The 16,727-nt window shown below is 49.7% G+C and overlaps 1 protein-coding gene and 1 long non-coding RNA gene across 3 annotated transcripts; one reads left to right on the top strand and one right to left on the bottom strand.

Annotated features, from left to right (window-relative positions):
- The first annotated feature begins 3,151 nt into the window (after nucleotides 1-3,151).
- Nucleotides 3,152-16,094, top strand: ACTL6B (actin like 6B). The gene is made up of 14 exons (XM_003998492.6): nucleotides 3,152-3,256; nucleotides 3,727-3,803; nucleotides 4,008-4,173; nucleotides 4,453-4,553; nucleotides 9,728-9,825; nucleotides 10,495-10,589; nucleotides 10,656-10,762; nucleotides 11,416-11,505; nucleotides 11,662-11,723; nucleotides 11,836-11,950; nucleotides 12,090-12,170; nucleotides 12,267-12,362; nucleotides 12,580-12,666; nucleotides 15,795-16,094. The coding sequence occupies exons 1-14, from the start codon at nucleotides 3,232-3,234 to the stop codon at nucleotides 15,873-15,875; spliced, it is 1,281 nt and encodes a 426-aa protein (XP_003998541.2). The 5' UTR covers nucleotides 3,152-3,231; the 3' UTR covers nucleotides 15,876-16,094.
- On the bottom strand, nucleotides 6,521-16,384 carry LOC109495135. Of its 2 annotated transcripts, none has more exons than XR_002150377.2 (3): nucleotides 16,167-16,384; nucleotides 10,869-11,048; nucleotides 6,521-7,945 (listed from the first exon to the last, which is right to left on the bottom strand). It is a non-coding gene; the product is annotated as an uncharacterized LOC109495135 (long non-coding RNA). The 2 variants fall into 2 exon arrangements; XR_002150378.2 differs by lacking the exon at nucleotides 6,521-7,945 and adding an exon at nucleotides 9,269-9,324.
- Between the last annotated feature and the right edge of the window lie 343 nt (nucleotides 16,385-16,727).

The raw sequence follows: 16,727 nt of genomic DNA, 5'->3' as shown, positions 1-16,727 counted from the left end.
CCTGACCACATTGTTGTCTGTGCCCCACTGCAGTGCTGGCTCTGTCCCTATTGCAGCCTTTACTGGACTGTTTATTTCTGGGCCCTTGCCACCTGCACTAGGCAGGGGCTCCCCGTGAAGCCAAGACACTTGATTTATCTGGCAGAGGACTGGGACGGCGGGGGGGGGGGGGGGGAAGCCCACCAAAGCAAGGAACAGACCCTCACAAGATGCCAAATCATGTCCAAGGTGTGAGGTCTGAGGGTCCTGGACCTACTACTTTTGACATCATTACCGGGTGTTCAGGTTTGGCCAACCTGACTGTGGGCCTGGAATGTGCGAACCTCCAGATGACTTTATTGAATTAATTATTTAACCCTCCATCTTCCAGGATAGATATGAAACCTTAGGAGAGTCACATCAAGTTATATGAGCCATTTTATTCCTGGTGTCTGCAAGGCACCTTGAGAACATCCTTGAAATTAATAGAAGCATAGCAACATTTTCCCCAGGATCAATACTTTTCACATGTCGCAGTTCCAATCTCAGCTCTGTCATTTACCAGCTGAGTGACCTTGGGCAAGTCACATAATCTCTCCATGCCTGTTTCCCCTACAAAGTGGGGATAATAATCAGATCATGATGAGAACTAAACTACTTAACATTTATAAAGTGCTTAGAACAGTTGTTTTAAAAAACTTAAAAACAGATGTTTTGTGTTTGCTAAATAAAAATAGAGTTTAGGCATGAACAAATTGGTCTTTGACTACTTTTCCAGTCTTATTTCCCCCTAACTCTGGTTTCTGCCACCAGCTCATATGCAACCCTCCTTCAAGACTGAGCTCCTAACTCCATATAGGCCACAAATGTTCATGTCTCTAGAACTTTGCACATGCCAGTCTTTGTGTGGAAGACCTTTCACACCTTGTTCACCAGTGAACCCTATTAGTTCTTCACAATTCAGCTCAAACTTCACTTCTAGGAGCCTCTCTGGACTCTCAGAGACAGGCAGCTCCTCCCTCCTCTGGGCCCCCATTTCACCCCACTTACATGCATGTCCGAGCTCCCCACTACACCAAAACTTCTCTAGAGCAGGAATATATCTTATGCATTTCACTATTCCCATGCTTTGTACAAAGATGTTTGTTGAATCAATGAATGGACAGTGAAATAGAGTAATAATATTTTACCTTAACAACTGACATAATATGACACAATCATAATACAATGGAATGACAAATGAAAATTGGCCACCGTTAACTAGGAGGTAAATCAAGTCCAGTTGTGTAGTCGGCCAGCTATAGTTTTTCCACCAACTATGAGAGGAACATTCACTTCTTATTACAATACTACAGATTTCCAACTTATGAATAATAAGCTTTCCTAAGCTTCAAAAACTCCCCAAGAGCATTCTTAGGACCAGCGTTTACTGACTAGTCCTGTGTGCCTAGCTCTTAGCCAAGCACTTGGTTCTGGCATCAGATTGAGTCCTTACCACCAGAAGTACTATAGATGGGGACAGTGAAGCTTGGACCAGGACACAAAAGTGTTATGAAATAAGGTCATCTCTCAACTGGCTGATAAGAGGTGTAAGTTCTAGTCCTGGCTCTGCCCCAGTGGGCTCTGTGACCCAAGACAGGGCTTTGCTTCAATCTGCAGAAACCTTTGTAAAATCCAGGGGCTGGATCCAGGATCAGTGAGGTTTCTCCTGACTTGGGGCAGTCTCTGAATCTAAGATCCTAATGGAGGTAGGGGAGGGGTGATGGGAACTGACAAGGTGAATTTACAGGGGAAGTGAGGCAACATCATCAAATGTCAACAAAAGGAGAGGTGCAGGTCACGAATAGAATCACTTTCCACTCCAGTGTCCCTGTAATCCTCACCTCAGCAATAATAACAATAACAATAATAATAATTTTGTAAGATGAAGAATGCAGGTGCCAAGAGGTCGAGGGCGCTCATCCAATTCATCCAGGTCTCAATTTATGGAGGCCAATGACTAACTCACTCAGGAATATTTCAATTTCCCAGCACTGAGTCAGCTCTCTCCCCTACAGCTCACCTCTTGCACTTAAGCCTGAATGCCTCCAGACTGAAGAGCTAGGCCTGGACTCCCAACCAACCTTGGGCATGTGAAGGGCCGCTGTTGTCAGTAGGTAATCAATGAGCCATCTTAAACTATCTGTCCTTTGGCTGGAGACACGTGGAATCTCTTCCAGAGTGGGCATCTGGTGAGCAGAGAAACTTCAGGGGCTTTGGCTGTCACACAGTACCCTCTTCCTGTGCCATCCATGGTCTCCATGCTCTCCCCCCACCCCAGAAAGTAGGTGGAAGTGCCCTCAGCACACACATATTCACATGCACGTATGTACACACACACACACACACACACACACACACACATGCATATGCACATGCACACATATCCCCACACGTGTAAGCACATACATACCAGGCACACATCACATAAGAGTCTCTCAGCTAAGCGAGTCTGTAGACGCAGCTCCCTGACCTTTGCTATTAAAACTGCTGTGGAGGTGGTGTCAGGCCAGGAGAACAGCTGGGGAGAGATAGATGGGGAAAGGAAGCTAAAGATGGGTTAGCTCAGCACCAATGTGTGAACACGGTAAACGTGTGTATGTATAGGGCCCAGGCGCCAGGGACGGGAGAGGAAAAGAGGGGCCATTAGAAAGACGAGGGTGGAAAGAAACAGGGAGAAGATGGAGACACACCCCCTCCTGTACCTCTCTCTTTTCTTCTTCCCTTCTTCCTTTCCCTCCTTCACCGGGCGATTTCATTCAGACTTGGGTATGACGGAACCTTGCTCAGGAGCCTGAGAATGGAAGACTCCAGGACTACGGAGTCCTCTCCTCGACCCCATTTAAAACAGTAAGGAAGCAGGGGCCCCATCAGTCATCCTGCGGCGTCCTGATCTCCAGGTGGACAAGATTTCCATCTCTTTTGTACGCCAGCCAGCTCTCTACCTGGTTATCCCTTAGGGTCAGTCTCAAAGTCTTTGCTATCCTCCCCACAATCTTGAAGTTTTGGTGTCTGCCCCTTTAAAGCAGCGGCCCCCGGTCAGGTTATTGTCTTGCCTCGCAGCCAATCTGCGGCGCCATTGGGGGCGGGGGATCCGACCTTCTGATTGGCCACTGCGCGCCCCGCCCCGCCCGGGATCCCGGGAGCTGTCCGGCCGCCTCGGTGCTGATCCCGCCGCCGCCCACGGGCCGTGAGCAGCGCTGAGAGGGCATTATGAGCGGGGGCGTCTACGGCGGAGGTGAGCTAGCCTCGGGCTTCAGGCTCCCTAGCCTGTCGCGGCCTCGCCGGCAGCCCTGCACCCCTCACGCGCGCGACCTGAGCTCTGGGCACCCCAGGGCCTGTCACCTCGGCGCTCGAATGGGTCCAGCCCTGGGTTTGGGTCCTGCGCCACTCCTACCTTTGGTCCTCCCAGGTCGGTCGCTCGCGCGCACTGGGCTCACTCTCTCCATCATTCAACTCACCTCCTCCCGGCCCCCCTGGCCCCTTCTTTCCCGGCGAGGAGAGTGGCCTGAATAAGGCCACCGGGCAAGAAGGGATTCTGGAGGCTTGATCCCCACTCCCAGGATCCGGACTCCAGGCCGAGCTCCCACCTACCCCGGCCGGCGTTGAAGGTGGCGAGACTGTGGCTCTGCCCTGACCTCCTCTCGGAGCTATCCAGGGGGAGAGAGTTTGGGAGAGGTCCCCTCACACACCTGTCTCCCCGCACAGATGAGGTGGGGGCGCTGGTCTTTGACATTGGCTCCTTCTCAGTCCGCGCTGGGTACGCTGGGGAGGACTGCCCCAAGGTGAGCCTTCCAGCCCCATCCCCAAGTCCGAGAGACTCTGGACTCCCCTCCAGGCTTCCCAGTGACCCAGGGTTCTCACAACACAGAGAGAAGCTCTGCAGAGCGGGAATGTGGGAGTAAACCCAGGGGTGGGCTGAGGGCCTTGCCATGGGCCTGGACAGGGGCAAGAGGTTGATCCCTCTTCCTGCCCATGCCCCCCTCCAGGCTGACTTCCCCACCACGGTGGGGCTGCTGGCCGCGGAGGAGGGGGGCGGGCTGGAGTTGGAGGGGGAGAAAGAGAAGAAAGGGAAGATCTTCCACATCGACACCAACGCCCTGCATGTGCCTCGGGATGGAGCTGAGGTCATGTCGCCCCTCAAGAATGGCATGAGTAAGGAGCCCCTACCCACCATCTCCCGACACAGACCCGAAGCCCACACACCACAACCGGGGGCACATCACCCCACACCCACAGAGTCTACCTTGCAGTTGCCCACAGCTGCCTGGTTCCCAGCCCAGGGGCCCGACAGATTCCTAGGAAGGGGGGATTTCTGCTGAAACTGATCTCCCATCTCCTCCTCTGGACTTGGCCTCCCTCCTTCCTTTGCTTCCTGTCCCTGGACCCCTACCGGCCCACTCTCATCTCTCCCCGCTGGTCTCCTGGCCCCAGTTGAGGACTGGGAGTGCTTCCGTGCCATCCTGGATCACACCTACAGTAAACACGTCAAGTCTGAGCCAAACCTGCACCCAGTGCTCATGTCCGAGGCCCCGGTAAGTGCCTCATCCAGCCCCTAGTCCAGCCCTAGGGACTCCCTGCATTCTTTCTGCCATTTGTCCCTCCCACCCCTCCCAAAGCCTCTGCCATCAATCACTCCACTTAACTTTTCAGACTTTGCTGCCAACTCCACCATCACCATCTTCAAAAACACTTTCTTTCCTCCCTGGTTTAGTCTTCTCCCCACCTTCCTATTATATCCACTCCTATCTTTTGCCCATTCAGTCCATCCCTGCTGTTTTCTCCACCAAAGTCCTTGTTTGACTTTTTAACTTAAAATTTTTTTGTCAGTGTTATATATGCACATTGTCAATTTCCTTTGTAAAACATGTTAAGGAAAAAAACTGCCTTCATATCATCTTCCTTCCATTCCCCTTTTCCAGAGGCTTTTCTTTTAGCTATTTTTTTTGGGGGGGGGGGTCAGGTTCTTCCATATCCCCAAATATCACACTCAAAAGGCTGCCTGTGGATTTTTTTTTTTAGTTTTAGGCATTATTTTCCAACATAGAAAATAAACATTGAGCTCACTTTCCTCTTCCAGCCCACACCACACACTTTAATACAAATACAGTTGTATTTTAGATTTTTAAAAATCATTATTCAGTATTTACACTCTTATGTTTATGTATGCTAATAAGGTCTGAGCAGGGCAATAAACTGTGGTCACTTTTCTTTTCCTTGCACAGCTTTCTGTTTTCCCTAAAGCTAAAAATTGTGCTGGTTTTTATTTGACTTAGTTTTCTATTTGCTTAATAATATGACCCTAAATTATTCATCTGCTTATTACTCATGAGCTTATGTTACCTATATCCTTTCTCAAAACATTAATTCCTTTAGATATTCTATCAATTTCATCTTCTTGAAGAAATCTCTCCAAAAACCCAGTGATTTGCTCCACTTTGGACTTGTTGCCTTCTACACAGAGAACATAGATATCATCCTGACATCTCCCTTCACCATCATCTTAGGGCATCCCTACACCTCTCTCCTGTGTTAGAAGTCCTGTTTCTTGTATCTCATCACTCCTTTTCTTGATTTATTCCCTTATTTTCATGGAGCATATCCTCCAGTACCTGCCTTAGAAAGGTCATGAGAAGTAAAAATGTTAAGACCTTGCATGTCTGACCTTGGATTGATAGCTTAGCTAGGTATAACATTCCAAATTAGAAATCATTTTTCTTCAGAATCTTGAAGGTCCTTCTGCATTGTCTTCCAGCACCTATTGTTGCCATCAAGAAGGCAGAGGTGAGGTGTCTGCATGATTCAGTAGGTTAACTGTCCGACTTTGGCTCAGGTCATGATCTCATGGTTAATGGGTTTAAGCCCCTCATCAGGCTCTGTACTGACAGCTCCGAACCTGGAGCCTGCCTCGAATTCTGTGTCTCCCACTCTCTCTGCTCCTCCCTCACTTGCACTCTGTCTCTCTCTCAAAAAAAAAACAAAAAACAAAAAACAAAAAACAAAAACAAAAACATAAATAAAAGGAAAAATAACAATAAAGAAGGCAGAGATGTCTAATTCCTGATCTTTTGATGTAATGCTTTCCTTTGTGAAAGCCTATAGAATTTTCACTTTGTCCTTAGTGTTCTATAATTTCTCAATATTATATTGGTTTATTACCACCCATTGCTCTAGATACTCATTATGTCCCTTCAATCTGAAAATCTATGTCTTTCGATTCAGTGAAAAAATAATTCAGTAATTATTTGATTAAGTAATTTTAGTTCCTTATTTGATGATTAATTTCTCTTAATATTCTCTGTTCTTTCTTTAGGAAAGTATTATTTGGATTTTGCACCTCCTGAATTCATCCTGTAATTTTCTTATCTTTTTTCTTATATTTTCCTTCCTTTCATATTTTCCTCTAATTTCTTTTAACTTTTTTTAAATTTATCTTTGAGACACAGAGAGACAGAGTGCAAGTGGAGGAGGGGCAGAGAGAGAGGGAGACACATAATCTAAAGCAGGCTCCAGGCTCTGAGCTGTCAGCACAGAGCGCGATTCGAGACTCGAACCCACAAACCACAAGATCATGACCTGAGCCAGCCAGTTGCTTAACCAACTAAGCCACCCAGGCGTCCCTCTTCCTATAATTTCCAAGATATTCCCTCAACTTTATTTTTCAATTCTTCTATTGAGTTTTTCATTTCTGCTTCTGTAGTTTTACTTTTCAAGAGTTTTTTGGTTCTACAAATGTTACTTTTTAGAACATGCAATTCTTTCTTCATGGGTGAAATATGATGTTAGCTCACTCAGGATATCATTAGTTTTGTTTCTGTTTTTGAAAATTTTCATTTCCCTGCATAATCTCTGTTCTTCCAAATTGCTTTTTTTTCCTCTGCCATTTATTATTTATTTATTTATTTATTTATTTATTTCTGAGAGAAAGATAGTGCATGAGCATGTGGGAAAGAGCAAGGGAGGGGAAAAGAGAGAGGGAGACAGAGACACCCAAGCAGGCTCTGCACTGTCAGCAGAGCCCAATGAGGGGCTTCAACCCACAAACCGTGAGATCATGACCTAAGCCGAAACCAAGAGTCAAACACTCAGCTGACTGAGCCACCCAGCCACTCCCTCTCTACCCTTTCTGGGGGTCTCTGTCTCATTTTAGAGGCTTTTCTCAGATTTCTGCTAATCCTTGGTTGTCTGCTTATGTTTACAAGTGGTGGACTAAAACACTGATTGAAAGCCATGTGAAGTGGGGGGACTCACTGGCTGTGGTGATAGAGGATGTTGCTATAGGATGATTTGCCTGGGGTGTTTGTTAGGCAGCCTCTGATAATTGGCATCTATAGATTTCTGATGTAACCCATGGAGAAAGCTTATACCCTACAGACAGGCCTGGTCACCCCCTTTCTGGGAGTGAGGGAATAGGGCTGAGGTTCTCAGCATTTAATATGTATGGAATCACTTAATTCTCCTGTTTTTAGTGTCTCCACTCCCAACTGTGTCAAGTGTCCCACCTGTCCAGAGCCCCTCAGTGTTATTCTGTCTAAAGAATAAACTTCAGTCTTCTGCTGAGGCTAGGATGGGTAATAAATAGCTCAGTGACATGGATGGAACTGGGGAGAGAGTTTAGGGAGCTATTACTTGAATGGCTTTAAACACTCTCTTTTTTTTTTTTTAAGTTTTCCCTTAACCTTAACTGCCAGAGATGCCTGAAACTACAAATTCTTGAACCCTGTGAGAAGTCCGCAATTTGACACAGGCTGTTCTTGGCTTTTTCCATTACCTGCTTAGGAGTCAGTGTTCTTGAATCTGTTAGGTCAGTTACCACTCAACTATCTGGCTTCCGCTCTTCAAAAATTTGTTGTTGTTTTCTCCTTCTTTGTTACTCCCAACTCTTGAGGGTGTCTGTCCAAGATTCTTCCTGTCTCTCTTTTTTGAACTAAAATTCACATAACATAAAATTAACTTTTTAATGTTATCAATTTGGTGGCATTTAATACATTCACAATGTTGTGCAGTCATCATCTTTATCTAGTTCCCAAACATTTTCATCACCCCACAAGAAAATCCATTTTCATTAACCAGTTTCTTCCTACTCTCCCTGCCCTTGGTAACCATCAATCTGCTTTCTGTCTCTATGAATAGATCTATTCTGGATCTTTCTCATAAGTGGAATCATACAACATGTGACTTCTTGGGTCTGTATTCTTTCACTTAGCATAATATTTTCAAGATTCATCCATGTCATGGCATATGTCAGTACTTTATTCTGTATTATGGCCGAGTGGTTTTCCATTGTATGGATATACCACAATTTGTTTTTCCAATTTCTCCCTTCATGGACTTTTGGGGACTTTCCATCTGTGGCTATTGTGGGTAGTACTGCTATGAACAGTTGTATGTATGGATTTATTTGGTACCTGTTTTCAAGTCTTTGGATATATAACTAAGAGTGGAATTGCTGGGTCATATGGTAATCCTATGTTTAACTTTTTGAGAAACTACTCATTGTTCCCCACAGTGGCTGAACCGTTTTACTTCCCCCCCAGCAATGTACAAGGGTTTCAGTTTCTCTATACCTTTATTTTCCCCTTGATTATTATCAACACACTAGTGGGTATGAAATGGCATCTCATTGTGCTTTTGATCTGCATTTCGCTAATGGCCAACAATGTTGAGCATCTTCTCACGTGCTGGTTGGCTTTTGTGGGTTTATGTCTTTTTTTTTTTTTTTCCTCAAGAAATCTCAAGCCCAAATTCTCAAGCCCGATGTGGGGCTTGAACTTGTGACTCCAAGATTAAGAGTTGCATGCTCTAGTGACTGAGCCAGCCAGGTGACATGGGTTTATGTCTTTTTAAATTGCCCCTTTATTATACTTTTGCTGGGATCTTGGAAGAGAATAAAATTAGATGTTTGTATTCAATCCACAATTTTTACCCAGAAATCCTCTTCCCAGCTTTCTTCCCTCTGAGATGATTAAAACGGGAAAGAGGGATAAATTGGAGGCTGAAAGGAGCCTGAAGTATATATTGTACAATAAAGAACACTGAGGGGTGCCTGGGTGGCTCAGTTGGTTAAGCGTCCAACTCTTGATCTCAGCTCAGGTCTTGATCTCAGGGTCATGAGTGTGAAGCCTATTAAAAAAAAATAATTAGGGGCGCCTGGGTGGCTCAGTCGGTTGAGCGTCCGACTTCGGCTCAGGTCATGATCTCACGGTCTGTGGGTTCAAGCCCCGCGTCGGGCTCTGTGCTGAGGCTCAGAGCCTGTGCTCAGAGCCTGGAGCCTGCTTCGGATCCTCCCCCATTCATGCTCTGTCTCTGTCTCAAAAATAAATAAACATTAAAAAAATAATAAATAAAATAATAAGTAAATTAAATTAACTAATTAAAAATAAAAAATAAAATAAAGAACACTGGGCCAGAAGTCAAGAGACTATGACTCTACCAAGCTCTACCCAGAGCTTTCTGTGTGATCTTGGGCAAGTTATTCTCCCTCTCTGAGTTTTATTTTCTTCAGCTGAATTTGGAATGTGATCTTTAAAATTCTCCATAGTTCTCACATTCTAAAGGTCTATGTGGATCAAGAGGCCTGAACTCTCCCCAGTCCAAGTTTTGTGTGTGTGTGTGTGTGTGTGTGCGCGCGCGCGTGTGCATGTGTGTGTCGTACATGGGTCTGTGCCTCCCCCTTTTTGAATCCTCCCCTCCTGTACTTTCTCCCCAGTGGAATACACGGGCCAAGCGGGAGAAGCTGACAGAGCTGATGTTCGAGCAGTACAACATTCCTGCCTTCTTCTTATGCAAGACGGCTGTGCTCACCGCGTATCCTCTGGGCTGAGCTGCTCTGCCTGGGTGGAGGGCCAGGGTGGGGTTCATGGTGTGCTAAACTGGAGGCTGGACCTGATTCTGTGCAGATTAGTGTCCTGGATGGCAGATACCCACTCTGTGCCCCATTAGTGCAGAGGGCCTTCTGTGGGCCTTCTGACCCTGGGGCAGCCAGATCAGTGGCTCTTTCCTATTCCTTGGATCAAGCTGAACAGAGACAGACAGACGGACAGACAGAGTTGGGCCAAGTAGACAGCAGGGGCTGGGACTGGAGAGAACAGGGAGGGATATAACACTGAGGAGTTTCCTCCCCAAATAGCCAATCAAGTATTTTTTTTTTTTTTAAGGATCTACCTTGCATTAACTCCTGAGCTAGGCATTGGGGCAATATGGCCCCCCATTTCAAGGAGCCAATAGAACACTGAACCAAGACTCCAGAGAGACTGGGAGCTCAGAAGGAAGAAAAAGAGGAAGAAGTTGTGATTCAGACAGGGAAGAAGTGACAGGGGTCTCAGGAGCTTTCCTCCAGTCATGGGTCATAAACCAGAATGAGAGATTTGCAGATTGTGAATGGGCTGGACCAGGAGAGCAGAGGGTGACCAGGCCAGACCTGAGTCCCAGCCCCCTCACTACCACCATGTCTTTGACTTACCCATCCCATGCCAGCTTTGCAAATGGACGTTCCACAGGCCTGGTGCTGGACAGTGGGGCCACCCACACCACGGCCATCCCAGTGCATGATGGCTATGTCCTACAGCAAGGTGAGGCCTCGGTAGGGCTCGGGGGTGTCTTGGGGGACAAGGCCCTAACGTCCCTTCCCTTTCCAGGCATTGTCAAGTCACCTCTGGCAGGAGACTTCATCTCCATGCAGTGCCGGGAGCTCTTCCAGGAAATGGCCATTGACATCATCCCACCCTACATGATTGCAGCCAAGGTGGGGTCTCTGGGGAGTCCTGGGCACTCACCCTATGACTGTTGACCCACTGACCCACTAGATACCAGAAAAGGGTGTAGCAGGGCCCCCAGAGGATCCAACTTACAATCGAAGCATCAGAGGTCCAGGCATGCTGAAGGACATGTCCGAGGCCATACAGCCAGCTGGGAGCAGGATGTAGGAGGGTCAGTGTGGTAGACCCAGGTTCAAGGTGTGCCTTTGCCATGTAAAAGCTGTGTGACCCCACAGCATGAGATTGAAGCTTCCTGAACCTCAGTTTCTTCCCCTGCAAAGTGGAATAACACCATGCAAGGCTGCCGTGTTAAGTGAGACACTGCATGCAAGGGTCCATCTTGGACCCCCACATGGAACACGGCTCAGGAAAAAAACCCCTTAAGGTTCTGTCTGATCTCTTACTATATTATATTCCCCATGCCCTTAGCTTCCTCTGACTGGGCCTTTCAGATAGCTGTACTGCCGCATGAGTGACAGACATGGGAACAGGCTCTCCCTATTCTCTCTCTTCTGCTGCCTTTTGTGGCCAACAGAGCAAAGAACCCAGTGACTGTTCGGTGTAGGAGCACAGGTGTAGTCCAGGTGGGCTGGGCAGGTGTGGGGTGGGGAAGGGCGCTCACAGGCTTTGTGCCCCACAGGAACCCGTACGGGAAGGCGCCCCCCCAAACTGGAAGAAGAAGGAGAAGCTACCCCAGGTTTCCAAGTCCTGGCATAACTACATGTGCAATGTGAGGACAGCGTCCGCCGAAATAGCCCCTGCCCCTCCCCAGCTCCTCGTCCCCTACCATGAGAAGAGGGGAAGGGACAGTGAGGCCCTGCAGGTGGGGGTACTTGGGGGTGCTCAGGAGGGAGACCAGGCCCTCACTACCTCCCTGGGTCCTCAGGAGGTGATCCAGGACTTCCAGGCCTCTGTGCTGCAGGTCTCAGACTCTCCCTACGATGAGCAGTGAGTGGCATTCCCTGCTGGAGGGCGGGAAAGAGGACAGGCCTGGGACTCTCGGGGGACCTCTGGTCCTTTGTGAGCACCCCCAGGCAGAGTCTCACTCTTTCCTGGGCAGGGTGGCTGCGCAAATGCCCACAGTGCACTATGAAATGCCCAATGGCTACAACACAGACTACGGTGCTGAGCGGCTCCGCATCCCTGAGGGCCTGTTTGATCCCTCCAATGTCAAGGTTGGGCTGGGCGGAGGGTGTTGAGGTGGGGGGCTGATTGGATTCCCTGGATGCCGGCGTGTCGGGGAGGCTGGGAAGGATCGCCGGGGTCTGGGGAGAGGGGGCAGAGGCTGGAAACCTAGATCACCTTTCTCGGCAGGGCCTGTCGGGGAACACCATGCTAGGTGTGGGCCACGTGGTGACCACCAGCATTGGCATGTGTGACATCGACATTCGCCCGGTGAGGCCCAAGCCTGTGTCTGGGCAAAGGGGCCCAGGAGCAGTGGGGAGACGGGGAGGGGCTCTTCCCTGAAGGTTCACTCCTCTCTGCTCTCAGGGCTTGTATGGCAGTGTCATTGTCACTGGCGGGAACACACTGCTCCAGGGCTTCACTGACAGGCTCAATCGAGAGCTCTCCCAGAAGACCCCACCGGTAAGAGCCCACTGCGGCCAGGGCCCTGGACTCCAGTCGTGGCTTAGCTCTTTAGGACTTAGTCCTTCCTCCTTCCCCAACATCAGGCATTCTGGCCACCAGAGCAGACACTCCCCCTGTGACTTCCCAGTCTTCCCCACTTCCAGCCCTGTCCCTTCCCAGAACCCAGGTGTTTCCTCCCCCCCCCTCCCCCGCCTGCCCCTCTCTTTCTCCCCAGAGCATGCGACTGAAGCTCATCGCCAGCAACAGCACCATGGAGCGCAAGTTCAGCCCCTGGATCGGGGGTTCCATCTTGGCCTCGCTGGTGAGAGGGACAGGGCTTGGCCTAGCACTGACTGTGGGAAAGGGGCAGGCCCGAACAGCCCCATCCCCTTGCCCGCCTCCTCATTCATTCATTCATTCATTCATTCAACAAACATATTTTTGAGAAAGAGCAGCCAGTGAATGCTCCATCGGGGCAAATCAGGGAGCAGAAGGAAAGGAGCTGGAGAGACTGGTTGGGGTTGAGACTGTGAATGGGGCACCCGCTGTTCTTAGCAAAGGGGAGACACAGAGGTTGGGGAGAGGAAGCAACGTGACAGTCACAGGCATGTTTGGGAAGACTGTGTCAGGCATGAGGAGATCAGGGTGTGAGCTGGACACAAGGGGACCCTGCAAAGGGTCCTGTCTGGACCTGTCGTTGGGCACAGGCAAGACGGTGAGCAGGGAGCCGGAGATGCAAACTTCATCTCACGGGCGTCAGCCACATAGAGGGGACAGCGGGGCCACAACAGAGCAAGAAGGACATCCCTCAGAGGGGCAGCCCTCAAGGAGACAGAAGCAAGGGTCAGAAATAGAGGAGGCTGATAGTGTGAAGTCAGCTGAGGGCCAGGAACATGTCAGCCATGCCTACCTGTGTGCCTGGCTTAGTCCCGGCCCCCATGAGAAGGCAGAGTCCAGAGGCTGAGGCCATTAAACAGGAAGAGACCACAAAGTGCAGGGATGTCCCTTCAAGGGAGGACCAGACCTAGTTCAAGGGTCATAAAGGGACTCAGAGGAGCGTTGAAGTTGAGATGGAAGACTGAGTAAGAACTTCTGAGGCAAAGAGAGAGAGGGTGCTGGGGCTATAGGGAGAGGCAGGTGAGACCAAAGGCTATAGGCAGACGCGGTCATATCCGAGTTTAGGAAGCTCACTCACTAGGGCAGCAGAGTGGCGAGTGGCTTGAGTAGGGCTGCTGTGGTCTCCGCTGGGAGTGGGGTTTGACAGAGGAGTGGGTATCAGGCTGTGGAAGTGGCAGCTCATCACAGTCCAACTGACAGGTGTGGACAGCATTTGGATACAAGAGGGAAGAGGGGAGGAGTCCAGGATGAGGCTCAGGATGCTAGCTCCTGGCAGCCGTGGTCAACAGGAATGTAATGCGAGCCACATATACAACTTTAAATTTTCTAAATAGCCATATTTTAAAAGAGCCTGAAGAATCAGGTGAGATTAAGTTTAAAGAATATACTTTGGGGTGCCTGGGTGGCTCAGTTGGTTGAGCTTCTGATTCTTGATTTAGGCTCAGGTCATGATCCTGGGGTCATGGGATCGAGCCCCAAGTTGGGCTCTGTGCTGAGCATTGAGCTTGCTTAAGATTCTCCCTCTCTCTGTCTCTTTCTCTCTCCCTCTGCCCCTCTCCCCCGCTTGCACATTTTCTTTCTCTCAAATTAAAAAAAAAAAAAAAAAAAAAGAATGAAAAAATATACTTTCCTTGGGGCACCTGGCTGGCTCATTCATAGAAACATAGGACTCTTGATCTTGGGGTTGTGATTTTGAGTCCCACGTTGGGTACAGAGGTTACTTAAAAACTGGGTCAGCCAGGCACCTCTAGTTAAAAAAAAAAAAAAAAAAAATATATATATATATATATATATATATATACTTTATTTAATCCAATATATCCAAAATATTATAATTTCAAGGTGTGACCAATAATTTTTTAAATTTTATTTATTTATTTTGAGAGAGAGCCATGCACCTGCAGGAAGGGCAGAGAAAGAGGGAGAGAGAGGAGAGAATCCCAAGAAGACTCCACACTGTTAGCTTGGAGCCCGACAAGGGACTCTAACTCATAAACTGTGAGATCATGACCTGAGCCAAAATCAAGAATTGGACACTTAACCAACTGAGCCACCCAGGAGTCTCTAATGGGTGATCAATATCAAAGTGAGATATTTTACATTCTCTTTCCTGGACTTAGTCTTCAATATCTGTTGTGTATTTTACAACTGTAGAGCACATGTCAGTTCAGACTAGCCACATTTCGACATCCACAAGTGCTCAATAGCCACTGTATCAGACAGCATTAGTATGGAAGGTGAGAAGACCAGGGGCACCTGGGTGACTCTGTGGGTTAAGTGTCATGATCTCACAGCTCATGAGTTCAAGCCGCACGTGGGGCTCTGTGCTGACAGCTCAGAGCCTGGAGCCTGCTTCAGATTCTGTGTCTCCCTCTCTCTCTCTCTGCCCCTTCCCCACTCGTGCTCTGTCTGTCTCTCTCTCAAAAATAAATAAACATCAAAAAAAAAAAATTAAAAAAAAAAAAAAAAGAAGAAGAAGGTGAGAGAGACCACAGCAGCAGGTTTGGGCCAGGCCTAGGGGAACTCAGTCTTGGACATGCTGAGTTTGAGGTCCCAAGAGACTCAGAAAGAGGTGTCCGAAAGACAGCTGAGTATTTGGGTCCAGTACTCAGCGCTGAGCATTGCAGACTGGAGACTGGGGGGAGGGGTGGGGCTTTAGTGCTTGAGCAGAAGTCCCAGGAGTGGAGGAGCTGGTTTTGGAAGGCTTGTTCTGTGAGCCCAGAAAACAGGGTCAGTACCAGGGACACAGGCACTAGCTTTCAGGCAGAGGTGAAGCAACCATCGAAGAGAAGGGACAGTCTGGGATGCCCAGTGCAGGAGACCCTCAAGGGGCAAGGTTCAGCGTGGGTGGTGAAGACCACTCCAACCAGAAGTTAGGTGGTGCAGGAAGGGTGAGGATGGAGGAAAGATTGTTCTTGGGAATGCAGGAGACTTGACAAGTTTGTAAGGCCTGATGGAGCGAAAGGTGCAGGAGGTGTTGGGGGGTGGGGGCTTTGGGGGGACAGGTTCGCTGGCCTGAGGCTCTAAGCTCCACTCCCCCCCTCGAAGACAGCACGTGGCCCAGGGCAGACAGGTGCGCAATAAATACTTGTTGAATGAATGAACCAATGTTCTGACTGAACGACAGGAGGAGGGGTATTCACCCTCTGAATATGAAGGAGGGCGGGGAGGCTTGGGGAGGTGGAGGAGGAAGGGATATGGGCGGGAGAGGCGGGGCTCGCAGGGCAGGGGGAGGGTTTCTCAAGGGCTGGGCCTGCTGGTGGAATGTGGGGAGGGGCGTCCCCTCCTCTCTCCAGGGCCGCCCTGAAGGCCTCTGTCGTCCCCCGCCCCCAGGGCACTTTCCAGCAGATGTGGATCTCCAAGCAGGAATATGAGGAGGGAGGGAAGCAGTGCGTGGAGCGGAAGTGCCCCTGAGGGCGTCCCCTCAACACCCACTCGCCCGCCCGCCGCGGTGGGATAGGGGACGCCAAAAGGCGGGGAGAGGGTTTCCCGGCTCGGCCTCCGCAAGCGCACATCGAAGCCCCCACCCCCATGCCCTCGTCTCTTCCCCTCCCTTCTCTTCCGCTTAGATGTGATGTTTCTGGGTTGAAAGGAGTAAAAATGTTTTAAGAAAAAAAAAAAAAAAAGTTTGGCCTGCTTGGTGGGGGTGGAGGGCGTGGGGTCAAGAGCCTGGGGGGAAGCGAGGGGAGGAAGGCCCACACCTACGTCCTTTGATGATCCCACAGTGGACGCCGGGGCAAAGTCTGCGGATGGGGACAGAGATCCAGGAGCCGCAGAAGCCTCGGGTTTCAAGGGGGAATCCAGGGAGGATCCCGTAGCGAGGACACAGCAGAGTCGCTCAAGTGGGCCCCTAGCGAGGAGCCGAGTTGGGGCAGGAAACGGATGCTGGAGACTAGACCCCGCGGCAGGGGAGGGGCGGAGCGGAAGGCTCGCCAAGGGGACGGGGCTGGGGCGGGCCCTAGGTGGGCGGGGTTTCGGGCCTCAGGTGGGAGGCGGTGCCTAAGCCCCCCGGACCTGCAGCTCAGGTGAGCCGGCTGCGCCTCGTCTTCCTTCTCCGGGCTCTTGGCGGTGGCAAGAATGGGGCGGAGACTGGGGCACTGGTGCGCCCCAGCAGCTCTGAGCCTCTCTCCCAATTTGGGTAAGAGCTGAGGTTTCCCAAGGGAGACCCGACACGAGGCCCCTGAGCACTTCTATTCCAGAGCTACTTGGGATCCTCGGCAGGGCTTGAGGACCTGCATCCCATGTGTGAAATTGTGGGTAAAACTT

This window comes from Felis catus, chromosome E3 (genome assembly GCF_018350175.1).
Source record: "Felis catus isolate Fca126 chromosome E3, F.catus_Fca126_mat1.0, whole genome shotgun sequence".
NCBI classification, from domain to species: Eukaryota; Metazoa; Chordata; class Mammalia; order Carnivora; family Felidae; genus Felis; species Felis catus.
The sequence above is the reverse complement of the archived record's forward strand: the minus strand, read 5'-3'. Positions and strand labels throughout refer to the sequence as shown.

Coding starts and splice junctions, on each gene's coding strand:
- ACTL6B (XM_003998492.6), top strand. CDS start 3,232: ATGAGCGGGGGCGTCTACGGCGGAG. Junction 9,826..10,494: donor AAGACGGCTGTGCTCACCGC/GTATCCTCTGGG, acceptor ATCCCATGCCAG/CTTTGCAAATGGACGTTCCA. Junction 12,363..12,579: donor TCTCCCAGAAGACCCCACCG/GTAAGAGCCCAC, acceptor CTTTCTCCCCAG/AGCATGCGACTGAAGCTCAT.